This window comes from Peromyscus californicus, unplaced genomic scaffold (genome assembly GCF_007827085.1).
Source record: "Peromyscus californicus insignis strain IS unplaced genomic scaffold, ASM782708v3 Scaffold_4__1_contigs__length_199733344, whole genome shotgun sequence".
NCBI lineage: Eukaryota > Metazoa > Chordata > Mammalia > Rodentia > Cricetidae > Peromyscus > Peromyscus californicus.
The window spans coordinates 173,954,519-173,968,617 of NW_026294562.1; the positions used below are offsets into that span (position 1 = coordinate 173,954,519).

General features: G+C 51.7%; 1 protein-coding gene across 2 annotated transcripts; it reads right to left on the reverse strand.

Annotated features, from left to right (window-relative positions):
* Positions 1-505: 505 nt before the first annotated feature.
* Positions 506-14,005, reverse strand: Shkbp1 (SH3KBP1 binding protein 1). 2 transcript variants are annotated; one of them, XM_052712764.1, is made up of 18 exons: positions 13,648-14,005; positions 13,350-13,403; positions 13,174-13,219; positions 13,000-13,073; positions 12,507-12,565; positions 12,190-12,270; positions 10,402-10,563; positions 9,723-9,813; positions 9,462-9,652; positions 8,490-8,605; positions 7,483-7,570; positions 7,281-7,397; positions 5,750-5,920; positions 3,186-3,341; positions 2,670-2,766; positions 1,322-1,500; positions 959-1,070; positions 506-876 (listed from the first exon to the last, which is right to left on the reverse strand). In XM_052712764.1, exons 1-18 carry the CDS (start codon positions 13,731-13,733, stop codon positions 645-647), a joined length of 2,112 nt encoding a protein of 703 aa, XP_052568724.1. In that variant the 5' UTR covers positions 13,734-14,005; the 3' UTR covers positions 506-644. The 2 variants fall into 2 exon arrangements, with proteins under 2 accessions (XP_052568724.1, XP_052568723.1); XM_052712763.1 differs by having other exon boundaries at positions 959-1,073.
* Positions 14,006-14,099: the final 94 nt, after the last annotated feature.

Genomic DNA, 14,099 nt, shown 5'->3' on the forward strand with positions numbered 1-14,099 from the left:
AGGAGTCAAGAGCCGGAGGTGGAAGAAGCAACATGGGAAATTCATAGATGAGGTAAAGGAGCCTCGGGGCAGCACATAAATTGATAGAAATGGGTTAATTTAAGTTGTAAGAGGTGGCTGGAGGGGCTGGGGATTTAGCTCAGTGGTAGAGTGCTTGCCTAGCAAGCGCAAGGCCCTGGGTTTGGTCCTCAGCTCTGAAAAAAACAAAAAAGAGGTGGCTAGAGACAAGCCTAAGCTATTAACTGAGCTCTTACAGTTAATAATAAGTCTCTGTGTGGTTATTTAGGGAGTGGCTTCCGGGATGGAGCTGCTCGGTGGTCTAGATGGAAAACTCCACCTACAGAGATCCACCGGCCTCTGCCTCTCTAGTGCTGTGATTAAGGGGTGCTCCATCTCACCTGTAGCAATATCTGAGTTTAAAAGCTTAGAACGTAATTGGTCCCTACATCTCCATCTCTTCCTGGGGAGTCCCCTTCCCCAAAAAAAAACCCAAAAATACAAACAATGTTGGCAGTAAGGGTTTTATTAGGAAGGTGACTTTGGCTTTTAGGAAAGGAAGGCTAAGGGACCTCAGTGACTCCAAGGAGGCCCTGGCCCTAAGTCCCCTGGGGCCAGTCCATAGGAAGGCACTGTGGCAGTTACGTTCAAAAGGAAGTTTCATTAAGAGTGTTCTTAGGAGGTGTCAGGGGAGTCCCAAGACCTGTGGAGGGTCGAGGGGCCGGGGTCGGTGGCCGCCGAGGCTCTGGTGCACCCCTCACCAGCTCCTGACACCGGTCCACAAAGCTTCCTGCCCCACGGCGCCGGACCTCTGCCTGCGGTGGGCTGGGGCTCCCTCTATGGCCCGACAGGGAGGTGTTGCTGGAGGCTGAGTGGAGACTGAGAAGGAGGGAAACTCAGTATCCTCCTGTGTCACCATGCTGTTTCCATTGCACAGAGAGGGGGGTGGAGTTACAGCTACCTGGTAAGAGAGGCCCTGGGTGAGGGGCTGGGGAAAGCGCCTCGCGAGGAAGCCAAGGGGGCCAGTTCGCACTGCTCCAGCTGGCCCATTAACTCTTCTTCCGTCAAGCCACCTGCTGGGGTGGCAAAGAAGCAGGGTCAGGGGTAAGATGGGGGCCACAGGCCAAGAGCAACTGGAGGTAGGGGAGAAGAAAGCGGTGTAGAGATGGATGGGCTAGGGGCAGAGGCTAAGAGAGAGAGCGGGAAAGCAACGCCAAGAAAGGACCCAAAGGGAATGGCAGTGGGATCAGAGGGCAGGGGCCTGGGAAGGGAAACCGTGGTGAGGGTGGGTACTGGGACAGGATTGAAGTGGGGCAGGGAGTACCAGGGGCTTGGCCCAGGCCATCCATGGCGGTAGTCAGGTCCCACATGGCCAGGCTGCCGTTGGCCTGGCCGGTAAGCAGGTAGCGTCGGGGCCTGGAGCCCAGCCGCCTCGAACCCTCACACTCCAGCACTGTGAAGGCAGTTGTGGGCGAGCCATCCACTGAGCGCACGGAACACACCCTGTAGGATGCAAAGGGTCAGGAGTCATCAGCCTGGTCCCTCTCCTCACTGTCTCCACCTCTGAGCATTCAGGTCCTGCCCTGTCCCTACACTGCCCACCCCAATCCTTATCCATTGCCATCATGGTTTGTTTTGTTTGTTATGAGACAGGGTCTCATGTAGCTCAGGCTGGCCTGCAACTCACTAGGTAGTTGAGGATGACTTGGAACTTCTGATCCTTCTGCCTCCACTTCCTGAGTGCTGGGTTCATAGACATGTACCATGCCCTGTTTATTCAGTACTGGAGATCAAACCCAAGGCTTCACGCATGCTAGGCACGCACTTCTACTGACCCACTCTATCGACTAGGCTGCATCCCCAGCCCCTTGATCTGGTTTCGCTCCAGCATCTCTGATATTCTGCCCCTACCCACAGTCATGTATCCCTGGGGCCTCACGACCCTTCCCACATCCCATGCTTACCTCATTAGTTGTATCTGCCCCCTCCCACGGGTCACCCAGCATCTCTCAGATTACTGTCTCATCCTGTCTTCCACCAGGCACTTGGCCCAATGTCATCCCTGGCTTTTGACCTCTTGTCCATCCCCTTGCACAGGCACAGATTCCCGTGCACTCACCCTACACAAGGACCAGGCCCGTTACCCAGTGTGGCTCTCCCCAGCCTTGGCACATGTTCCGTTCTCAGCAGGCATTTCTCTCCCTTCCTGCTTTCTTCTGTTCATTCCTACTCAGCTTCAGGTTTCTCTGAAGAGGCCACACCCTGAGCAACACTCCCAGGCCTCCTTTTCAGGTCACATGATATGGACTCCTATAGCCTCCTGTGTGCCCATCCACTACTCACCCTCTGTATGCAACCCAACCCACAACCCTTTGCCGGCACCCATCCCGTCTCGATCCTTTGCCGGCACCCATCCCGTCCCGATCCTCTGCCGGCACCCAGCCCATCCCGATCCTCTGCTGGCACCCCATCCCACCTTGACACTTTGCCTGCAGCCCCTTCCCGCTAGACTGCCTGGGCTGTCTAAGGTCCAACACGGTGACCTGGGGTTTCTCCAGTGTCACTCTCACACACATAACCCAGAGGCCCACTCACCCGGTGGCCTCTGCCCTTTCAGAACCCCTTTGGGGCCTCCTCCCTGGTCCTGCCTCATTTGGTGGGACAGTACTCACCGCTGCCCAGTGGAGGAGAGCCGGACAAAGAGCTGGCTGGCATTTGGCACCACCTTCTGGATGAACACCTGCTGGTCATCCCGTTCACCATAGGGACCTGGGTGGGCAGGGGCGGGGTAAGGGCCACAGGGTCCACAGGGCCTTCATACCCCACGGCACTAGCCTTTCTTTCTCCATTGCTGAGCCAACTCCCAGACCTAGATCCTGCTCCCAGGCTACTGCAGTTGGACAGAGGCAGGCAGAACTAGGGGCTTGCAAGGATCAACAGCATTCGGGCCTGTCGGGAGATGGTGAGCGGGAATCAACGGCCGGACAGAGTGGGATTGGCTGGGAGTACAGAGGTCAACGGCAGGTCAGGGGAAGACAAAATGAAAGTGAACAAGGGTTAGTAATTAGTGCAGCTGGAGGGCTACAGAGCGGCTAAACCGGCAGGCAGAGGCCTAAGGAGCCACCGGCATCCCGCACGGCTCAGGCAGGTCTGTGGGAAGGAGTCAAGGGCCGGGGATCAGCAGGCACCAATGTCATTGCCAGCACTGCAGCCTCCGTGACCGTCGGCCGACTCCAGCGCCAGGATCTTGAAGGACGCTAGCGGAGTGGACCCGGGCTGGGTGGAGATCATGCCTCGAAAGCGGGTCACAGACCACGTCCGTACATGGTTGTTGTCGGCACAGACTAAAGAGCAGAGGGACAGCCGAAGGTCAGGCCTGGCCATGCTACCAGCACAGATCAACCCTCCTGACCCCTCAGCCTGAGCCCTTTCAGAGGTATCAGCTGCTGAGTACTCCCCCTTCAGGGATTCTCTATGCTGGAGTTCCAGATGCCCAGAGATCCCATCAGCTCTGCCTCAGAAGTGGTTTGAGTCTGACCATGTCACCCTGTCCACGGACCCACCTGGGTCCTTTCACTTTATCTCTTTTCTTAGCTTCCTGATCTTGTCCAATCCCTACAGCCACATCCCACACTCAGCCAAAGCAAGGATGTCAACACTGGCCACGCCCCTCCTCCCACTCTCCCCACTGGTCCACTGGAAGGCTTGTCCCTGATGATCTGCACCTGTAGCCCTTCATTTCCGCTCTAAGGCCCTTGGCCTCAGATAGGCTTGTCCTGCATCAGCCCTCAATGACCCTCACACACTTGAAAAAGAAATGTGAAGGAGAGGTGTGGTGGTACACACCTGTAACCCCAGTGTTTGGAAGGCTGGATCCAAAGGATCCTAAATTCAAGGCTAGCCTGGGCTATGTAGCAAGATCTTATCTCAGCCAAAACTCTAAGGGCTGGGGTGATGGTTCAGTTGGCAAAGTGTTTGCCGTGTGAGTATAAGAGTCTGAGTATGAGCCAGGCGGTGGTGGCACACGCCTTTAATCCCAGCACTCGGGAGGCAGAGCCAGGCGGATCTCCATGAGTTCGAGGCCAGCCTGCGCTACCAAGTGAGTCCCAGGAGAGGCGCAAAGCTACACAGAGAAACCCTGTCTCGAAAAACCAAAAAAAAAAAGAGTCTGAGTATGGAGATGTGTGTTTGAAAGGTGCTGGGAAGGTGGTGATGAGCAGGTCCCGGGGGGCTCTCCAGCCAGCCACCCTAGCATATGGGCAATCCTCAGATCCCGTAAGATTCTTCAAAAACAAGACGGAGGGGCTGGAGAGATGGCTCAGTGGTTAAGAGCACTGGCTGCTCTTCCAGAGGCCCCGGGTTCAATGCCAGCACCCACACGGAGGCTCACAGCTATCTATAACCCCAGGATCGGACACAATCACACAGGCATACATGCAGGGAAAACACCAATGCACATAAAATTAAAAACAAATAAAAACAAAACAAACAAACAAACAAACAAAAAACCCAAGATGAAGGGAGTAGAGAGACTGCTCAGTGGTTTAGAGCACTTGCTACTCCTGCAGAGGACCTGTCAGCTCCCAGCCCCCATGTTGGGTGGCTCACAACCACCTGTAACCCCATCTCCAGGAACACTGACACCCTCTTCTACCCTCTGCTGGCACCTGCACACACAGACACATAATTTTCTAAAATCTCTTTTTTTGTCTGTGTTTGTTTTGTTTTGAGACAGGGTTTCTCTGTGTAGTCCTGGCTGTCCTGGAACTCACTCTGTAGACCAGGCTGGCCTCTGCCTCCCGAGTGCTGGGATTAAAGGTGTGCGACACTACTGCCTGGCATCCACTTCATGATCTTGAATACTACTTGGTGACAGTCTGTTTACTTATTTATTTATCATGGGATAAGGATTAAACCAGGGGCCTTTTACAGTTCTGCATATGCTCTACCACTGAGCTTTCTGGTCCTACCTGTGAGCTTACAGACAGACGAGGGTGCATAGGAGGCCAGAAGACAGGGTCAGATCCTCGGAGACTGGAGTTATAGGTTGTGCATCACCGTGTGTGTGCTGGGAGTTGAACCTGGGTCCTCCAGAAGGGTGGCTGGGGATTTGAACTCAGGTTCTCATGCTTGCCCAATGGGCTGTTTATTGACTGAGCTCCGAGTTTTTTGTTTTGTTTTGTTTTGTGCTTTTGAAGGTCTTGCTAGGTAGCCTAGGCCGGCCTTGATCTCAAGAGCCTGGTGCTTTAGCCTCCCTAGGAGTAGATCACTATATATTTACTTCTCCCAAGACTGGTCCTCTTACTATAAACTTGCTTATTTTCAGTTTTTAGAGATAATCTCATGTATCCCCACGTTGGCCTCAAACTCACTATGTAGCTGAGGATGATCTTGAACTTCTGACCCTCCTGTCTCCACCTCCAGAGTGCTAGGATTCAAACTCAGTGCTTCTTAGTGCATTGCTAAGAAAGCATTTTACCAGTTTAGCTACATTTCCACACAAGGGCTTACTCTGTAGCCCAGGCTGGCCTTGAACTGTAAGTGACTCTTCTGCCTCAGCCTACTGAGTGCTGGGATTACAGACCTGAGTCACTGTGCCCATTATAGTCATCCTCCATTTCTGGGATTCCCACCTGGGGTCTCCTGTTACCTTCAGCCTCAGGGAGCTGTCTCTCCACACAGCTGTCCCCAATGCAAGCCCCCTCCTCCTGGCTCCCGGCCCCCAAAGCTGTCCCTCCTGCAGGGGACCCACCTGAGATGAGGTGCTTCTCTGACAACATGATCTTGGTGACAGGACTGCGGTGCACACTGAAGGTCTGGAAGAGCTGGGGTCCGGAGCCCACAGTCTCAGGGTGCTGCACGATGACCCGCACGACCCCTGAGCTGGTGCCATAGGCAATCTCAATCCAGTTCCCACTGTCACCTAGGGAGAGGCCAACAACAAAGAAAGTCTGTCGTGGAAACAGAACCAGGGCCGAGAGGGTGAGAGACAGGAAGGGAAGGAAGCAGGTCAGGGAGACTTGAGGGGGAAAGAGACAGAAAGAGAGACAGAGACAGAGAGACACACACACAGAATATGAGACTAAGAAGGAACACGGGTGGGGCTGGAGAGATGGCTCCATGATTGGGAGCCTTTGCTGCTCTTCCAGAAGACCTAGGTTCAATTCCCAGGACCCATGGCGGCTCACAGCCACCTGGAACTCCTGTTCCAGATCTAATCCCTAATGTTGGACTCTTTGGGCACCAAGCATGTACACAGCATTCTTACATACATGCAGCAAAACACTCACACCCACAAAAAACTAAATCTTTTTAAAAATTCCGGAATGACATGTCAATAGAGGAGAAGAAGAGCGCCCACCTCCCAGTGTCTAAGGGGCTTCACTGCCAACTTTTCATTTTGAGATTCTCGAAACACTTTTCTTTTCTTTTTTGGTTTTTTTTCGAGACAGAGTTTCTCTGTGTAGTTTTGGAGCCTGTCCTGGAACTAGCTCTGTAGATGAGGCTGGCTTTGAACTCACAGAGATCCACCTGTCTCTGCCTCCCAAATGCTGAGATTAAAGGTATGTGCCACTACCGACCGGCGAAACTTTTTCTTTTTTTGAGACAGTCTCACTATGTAGCCCTGGCTGCCCTGGAATTCAATATATGTAAATCAGGCTGGCTTAGAACTCACGGAGATTCCCCCTGCCTCTGCCTCCATGAGTGCTGGAGAGATTCTCAGAAACGAAACAGAGCACTGTAAAGAACCCGGGTAGGTAAAATACAGCGCCAGCATTTTGCCACAGGCAATGTACTTGTAACCCACATAGTAACATGGATAGATATTAAATCTAGGAGACACAGAGAAGAACCGAGGGCTAGCCTGTGATTCCAGCACTCAGGAGGCTCAAGCAGAAGGACGGGGTGGTCTAGAGTTAGAGGCTAGCCTGGGCTACAGAGAAAGCTCCTGTCCTCCCCACAAAGCGGGGGAGGGATGAGGGGAAACAAGGATCCTTGAACATGGATTTATGTACTATCTGGCGTGTATCCATTCTCTTGATTTTATAAATTACGCAAATGTCATGTCCCGATGGGAGATGGGAAAGACACAAAACTTAACTACAGCGGCTTGTCGTGGAGAGGCCAGCAGCACCTGAAAGAGGGCTAAACAGAAGCAGAACAAAAGCACATGCTGAAGAAATGAGGACTAATGTGCCCCCTTCCTGAGGCAGGGACAGAGCTACAGGTCAGGTCTGGGGCTGGCCGGTGGCAGCAGCGATGGAGGCTTCCTCATAGCTTACTGGTCTTGGGGGTGAGGTAGACGCTGAGTGCAGTGACCCCATCCTCTGCCGGGTCTCGGTAGAGCTCACTGACGAGGAGGTCATTGTCCTTCATCCGCAGGGGGAATTTCTGCACATCTAAGTGGGCAGGCAGAGGTGGGGCTGACTTGTTGGAGGCTCCCGCTCCAGCCCACCCCTCAGACTGCAGGAGGACACTGCTCACCTACGTAATAGATGGAGCCATTGCTGCAGCCCAGAAGGAGGAAGGAGCCGGCTGCATCGTAACTGGTGATAGGCTGGACCTCCTGGACCTGGGGCAGGAAAGAGGCAGTAGTGTGGAACCCTCCTGGCATCCCTGCCTTTCTCCCACAGTGCCCATTTCTCTGTGCCCAGCCTGACCAGGGCCTGAGCCTCTCCCTTCCAGCCTTGCCAGTTGCCCTCTGTGTCTACCTGTAATATCACAGCTGTCCCTGTAAGATCACGGCTCTCCCTGTAACATCACGGCTCTTCCTGTAACATCATGGTTGTCCCTGTAACATCATGGTTCTCCCTATAACATCATGGCTGTCCCTGTTACATCATGGTTCTCCCTGTAAGATCATGGCTGTCCCTGTAAGATCATGGCTCTCCCTGTAACATCACGGCTCTCCCTGTAAGATCACAGTTCTCCCTGTAACTGGCCTTAGCACTTTCCTCTCAATCTTAGACTGTCATTAATTCCTTGACCCTCTTCTCTAGTCTGTTTTTGTTGAGTTTTTAAAGATTATTTTCTAAGATCATGTGTGTGTGTAACTGTGCATGGGTGTGTACACATGAAGGTGGGGGCCCACAGAGGCCAGAGGGTCTAGGTAGGTGCTTTACCACTGAACCACACGCGCACACCCCCAGCCCCTCACTGGGGCATTCTAGGCAAGTTCTCAACCACTGAGTCACAACCCAGCCCCTCACTGGGGGGATTCTAGGCAGGGTTTCTCTGTGTAGCCCTGGCTGTCCTGGAACTCGCTTTGTAGACCAGGCTGCCCTCGAACTAACAGAGATCTGTCAGCCTCTACCTCCAAGCGATGGGACTAAAGGTATGTGCCACCACACCTGGTGCTCCATGGCCTTCTATCCCACACCCACTGCAGGGTTCTCGGGCTCTCTCTTTAGGTAGGATGAAACAGGAAGGAACCCCTGGGCCTGCACACTCCAGACACTTGAGAGGAGGGAGGCAGGCTGCCCCAAACTTACCTGCCAGTGCTTGGTCACAGCGTTCCACACCCCGATGCGCCCTGTGTGGCTTGTGGCAATGAGCTGGTTCCCAACAAAGAACAAGGCCTCCACTGGTACACCCAGGTGGAAGACACCTGCAGGGGTGAGGCAGCAAGGAGAGGCTGGAAGACACTTGCAGGGGTGAGGCAGCAAGGAGGGGCTGGAGGGATCAACGGGAGGCTGGAAGCCCACTGCAGGGATGGGAGTAAGGCAGCAAGGAGGGGCTGGAAGACACCTGCAGGGGTGAGGCAGCAAGGAAGAGCTGGAAGCCCACTGCAGGGGTGGGCCGAGACAGCAAGAACCACAAGAGCCACGGGTTGTGTTGGGAAATGGAATCCCCATGGCAAAGAGGATTCCAGGAACTACACAGAATTTTTGATGGGTGTGGAACTCTAAGGGCAGGTAGAATTCTAACGGGCTGAGGTTTCCAAAAAGGCTAAACTCTCCTATTGGGTAAAGGGCTATGACAACTGAGGGCTGAATTTTGTTGTTATTGTTTTGAGTCAAGGTCCCATGTAGCCCAGGCTAGCCACTACCTTTTGTGTGCTGGATTACAGCTGTGTATCACCATATGCAGTTTATATGGTGTTTGGATTAGATCCAGGATTTCATGCATGCTCCTCTCTATCCAGACATATAAATAAATATATATAAAGATAAAATATAATCAGTGTGTTAATCGAGCTTGATGGCACTTGGTATTGCTGTGGTCCAGAAAACAGGAGTTGAGGACAGGAAGACCTGGAATTCAAGGCTTGGACTATACGGTAAAACCTTGTCTAAAGGCAAAACAAAACATTCAGGATTCTGAAGGTCTGGAACATTCTCTCACAGGGTAAAGAGATTGACTAGGGCATCGAATTCTTATTCTTCTCCCATCCAGTTTCATGGGTTGGGTTATTTCAAGATTACAGAGTTCTACCGGGTTCTAGAAAAGTCTGGAGGGCATACCTATCTCAGAGCCACCACCTTGTGCCTGCAGAGCCCACAGAAGAATCTCGCTGCCGGTGGCTGCAGCCACCATCCTGTCATGCTCACCCAGAGCACCGCTGAGCACCCGAGCTGAGAGAGCCAGGCGCTCAATGGGCCAGTCCAGACGAGGGCTGGAAAAGGCTAGCTGCCAGCCAGAGGCTTCCTTCAGCCTGTGAGATTGGGGGAGATCAGCAACCCTCACCTCAGAGCCTCCCACAACCCCATCCCCATCCTCAGCACCTGTAACAGACGAGAAAGTGGCTGTAAGCCACAGCAATCCAGTTGTGGTGACCGCAGACCAATCGCACCATCCCTGGCTCTTCCGGTTGGCCTTAGGGGTAAGAGAGGAGACCAGAGCAGAGGGTCACAGGGGCCCACTGGCCCTGACCTCCTAAAGGACAGAAATTTAAGCTACAGCTGGTGATGCAGGCCTGTAACCTCAGTTAGTTTGGCTATTGAGACAGAAGGAACACAAGTTCAAGGCCAGTCTGGGCAACTTAGTGAGACCCTGACTCAGAACAGCCAGTAAAGAGAAGGCTGGGGGCAGGGGAGTTGTTCAGCATATAAAAGCAGTTCTGGCACAAGCCCCACAACCTGGGTTCAATCTCCAAAACCCACATGGTTCCCTCTAGACTCCACAAGTGCACTGTGTTATGAGTTCACTCATGTACACAATGATGATAATTAAATATAAATAATCAAATAAAAAAGAGGGCTCAAAGAGCCCACGCCATGGTTCATATTCTAGCACTCAGGAGGCTAAGGCTGGAGGACTGGGTTGCTTTGAGCTCCAGGGAAGCCTGGGCCAGAGTGAGATCCTGTCTCAAAACAAAACCAAAAAAAGAGGCTACACAGTGCCAGATGGTATGCTCTAGGCTCAGTCCCGAGCACAACACACATGCAAAAGTCAGACACTTACCTGATGGGGATGGAGGCGCTCTCTCATCCAGCATTCGGCCCAGCAGCCCTGCATTACCCAAGTTGGGGGGCATGGTGTTGCTCCGTCGAACAGGGGCTGGACGTCCCCCTACTTGCTGGGGCCCTACTAGGCTGTGCCGGTTTCTCCGCTTCACTGGGAATACTATCATGAGGAGAAATGGCAGTCACCATAATTATAATCATGGTGGGCTGTCAGTCTATGAACACTCAAACTACAACAGGCATGAATTCCTCGCGTGGGGCATACATAGTGTCCTGGGGAAGGTGCTCTGTGGTACCAGGATATGGCATTCAATGACCCAGAAGCCTATCACAGAGAAAGACCAAGTTTGGTGCTGCTATGATAGTGATGCCTTTTCATTATTTGCTAATTTTAGCCAGGCCTGGTAGGCAGGTCTGTAATTGCAACTACTTGGAAATCTGGAGCTGGAAGATTGTAAGTTCAAGGCCAGGCTGGGCAACTTAGTGAGACCCTATCTCAAAAAAAAAAAAAAAAAAAAAATGTAGACGCCTAGTGAGCTGTCTCAGTAGGTGAAGGTGCTTGCCACTAAGCCTAACAATCTTGACTTTGATCCTGAGACTCATGTGGTGGAAGGAGAGAAACGATTCCTGCAAACTGTCCTCTGATATCCACACATGTGCCCATGTGCCCCAATAAATAAATAAATACATGTAATAACTATTTTTTTAAAGTAAAAATAGAGATAGGCTATAGCTCAGCAGTAGAATATATTCCCAGACTTTACCCGGGAAGGGCTGGGGGCTTGATTCAGAAGTAGAACACATGTCTAGAATTCCCCAGTCAAGGTTTGGGGGTGTGGCTCCGTGAATAGCACCTGCCGAGCATCCACAAAGCCCTGGGTGCAAACTCTATACTATAACAAATATATAATAAAATAAAGACTATATTTACAGGGGCTACAGAGATGGCTCATGGGTAAAGTACTTGCTATATAAGCATGACTCAGGGTTTGGACCCCCAGAGCTAGGAAAATGGACAAAGATGGATCCTGACACTTTGCTTGCAAGCCAGCCTAGCCAATTGGTGAATTCCAGGTTCATTGAGACAGGGTCTTAATAATAATAATAATAATAATAATAATAATAATAATAATAATAATAACAATAAGCTATTATTATTTATTATAGCTATTATTATTATTTATTATTATAGACTAAATTAAAATTTTGGTTATCTTCCCTCCTAAAAGAGGGACCCCCCCTTGGGAGACAGAACATTGTTCTGGCTTTTTGCTGTGGTGTGTGCTTTGAAACAGGGTCTCCGAGTACAGCCCTGACTGTCCTGCCATTGGATATGTAAACCAAGCTGCTCTCCAACTCAGAGAGATCCGCCTGTTTCAGCCCCGTGAGTGCTGGGATTAAAGGCGTGCACCACCATGCCCAGCTGTTCTCTTCAGGCTTTATTCTCATGATTTCACTGTATTTGTGGTATAAAGTTAGTATGATAAAGCTTATATTTCAAATGTTTGTTTTTTGTTTCTTTTTTCTGAAAAACAGGGTGAAACTTAAGAAAACTCAGGCGACACCTCCCATCAGGCTCTAGTGCTTGATTCTGAACTCTTAAGAGAACTGCACTGCTTCATGGAAAATGCTGTTTCCTATTTCCTTTCCAAGCATCTGATAAAGAACTACAACTCCCAGTACAGCTCGGGACTGCAAATACAGGTATCTCAGGGTTTGTAGCCCTATGGGAAATGTAGTCTTTAACCCAATCTCCCCCTCACCAGCATCTATTGGGAGTACCCACCTGGAGGAGGTAGATAACCATTGAAGAGGACATTTCCACAGGAAGATCGATCCAGTTCTTCCCTTACCTGCAGGCGACGAACTGCAAGGGAAGAACTCAACACTTGATCTTGAGGGACAGATACTAAGGCAGACCCATGTCCCTCTCCCCATTTGGTTTTCCACAGAACTGCCAACTCCTTCAGAGTCAGACCCAAATCCAGTGCTCTTAGCTCTTTCTGACTGAGGGAGTCAAAGAGGTAGAGAATGCTCAGGAAGTAACTGAGGGTGCTGATGGGGGATGGGGATGGGTAGAGGGGGGTGGGCACTTCCACTTACCCAGTGGAGTAAGCCCATAGAATTGGGCTTCATGGAGGAGGCTGGAACCGTGGATACCCCTAGGTAATAGAAGAGACTCGGGGTAAAAGTCTGGGGTGTAGGGGCGGGCAGCAGTTATGAGAAGGCTTTTGAAACTGTGCTAGTTTTGACGGGCTTAAGATTCTAGGGAGTTTGAGAGTGGTGCATACCTGTCACCCCAGAACAGGGGAAGTAGAAGCAAGAGGATCAAAGTTTGAGGCCAGCCTGGTTTGGATTGAGATTTCTAGGCAACCAGGGCTACAGAGCAAGGCCTTGTTTCAAACAAAAAAGCAAACAAACAAATACATAAAATACTTTTTAAAAATCTAGGGAACAAAGATATGAGTGGTACAAATGTGTGCATATATTTGGAGGGCTGATGTATAACATGATCAAGCCTGAAAAATGGAACAAATGAACATTCAGAGAAGGAGACTTATATGGTGGGGGAACTCATCCCCTTACCCATACCAACCTGGGGTCTAACTCTTTGGTCCGCAGGAAGTTGAGGATGGGGGCAAAGACGGTGGGGTCCCTGTCGATGAAGATCTGCATGGTGGGGGGGGGGGGATGGCAAAGACCTGGAGTAAGGAGGAGGTCCTGTCCCTCCTCCCACTGGCCGTTCCACTTTTGATTTTGCCCTACTCACAGCTCCGGTCTCATCTTTCAGAGTTGAAATGCGTCCGCTCAAAAGACTATAGAGGAAGGGGAAACCGAGGTGTCACGAACCGAGTTGCAGAGGTGAGTAAGGGTGGAAATGAGTCTCCACACACCCTCTCCTTTCATTCCCTCCTACCCTCACCCCTAACCGACTCTCCTAATCACCTGGAGAAGAAGGAGTCTGGGATCCAGGTGAGCGTCTGGCGAGAGGTACTGAACCTGGGCCGTGAGGTAAGGAGAGGAAACGGATGACGGGGAGCTGAGTACCACTGCCTCCTCCCGTGCGATCCACGCACCAAATCTTCCCTCCTTTGGCATTTTTTTTTTTTTATCTAAGTGCCAAGCCTCCAGCACAGGGCGGAGCAATCCTTGATGGACAGGCTTTACCACCCCCACTCCCAGAAGAGGCGGGTATCCCGCCTGGGTCCCGTAGGATGGGGCTTCAGGGATCTCCCACACTCACCGCTTGCCCCCCACGTTCAGATGAATTACTTCCCCGGGGGCTCCACGACTCGGGACCCCCTCCGCTGCAGTCATCGCAACAGCCATGGCCCCCCGGCGAGCCTGCCGGCCTGCACCCACTTCCGGGTGTGCACAGACCCCGCCCCTGACGCTTGCTCATTGGTCTAGAGGCTACAGGATTCTCTGACGATTGGACAGAGCACTCGCTCATCGCAATTACGTTCTCTGACTCTTCAAAGCCGGGCGGTCTTTCCTGGTCTCGACGGGACGCACATCTGGGCTGCTTTGGGGTAGTTTAATAGCTTCCCCCTGTTTCTGGATTCCCTTATTTAGGTATACCATCTAGGCGATTCGTTGAGGAGTACGTGTGCAGATCTTGAAATGAACCTACACCAACGCGTAGGTACATCTAGTGTCTAAGGTCTTCACAGCCTCGGCCCGCACCAGCCCACC

Bases quoted from the DNA above. Each gene is read 5' to 3' on its own strand.
- Shkbp1 (XM_052712763.1), bottom strand. From the start codon at position 13,733: ATGGCTGTTGCGATGACTGCAGCGGAGGGGGTCCCGAGTCGTGGAGCC. The intron at 13,404-13,647 runs GTGAGTGTGGGA...CTCACGGCCCAG, and splicing joins CTGAACGTGGGGGGCAAGCG to GTTCAGTACCTCTCGCCAGA. The intron at 7,398-7,482 runs GTGAGCAGTGTC...CTGCCCACTTAG, and splicing joins TGGCTCCATCTATTACGTAG to ATGTGCAGAAATTCCCCCTG.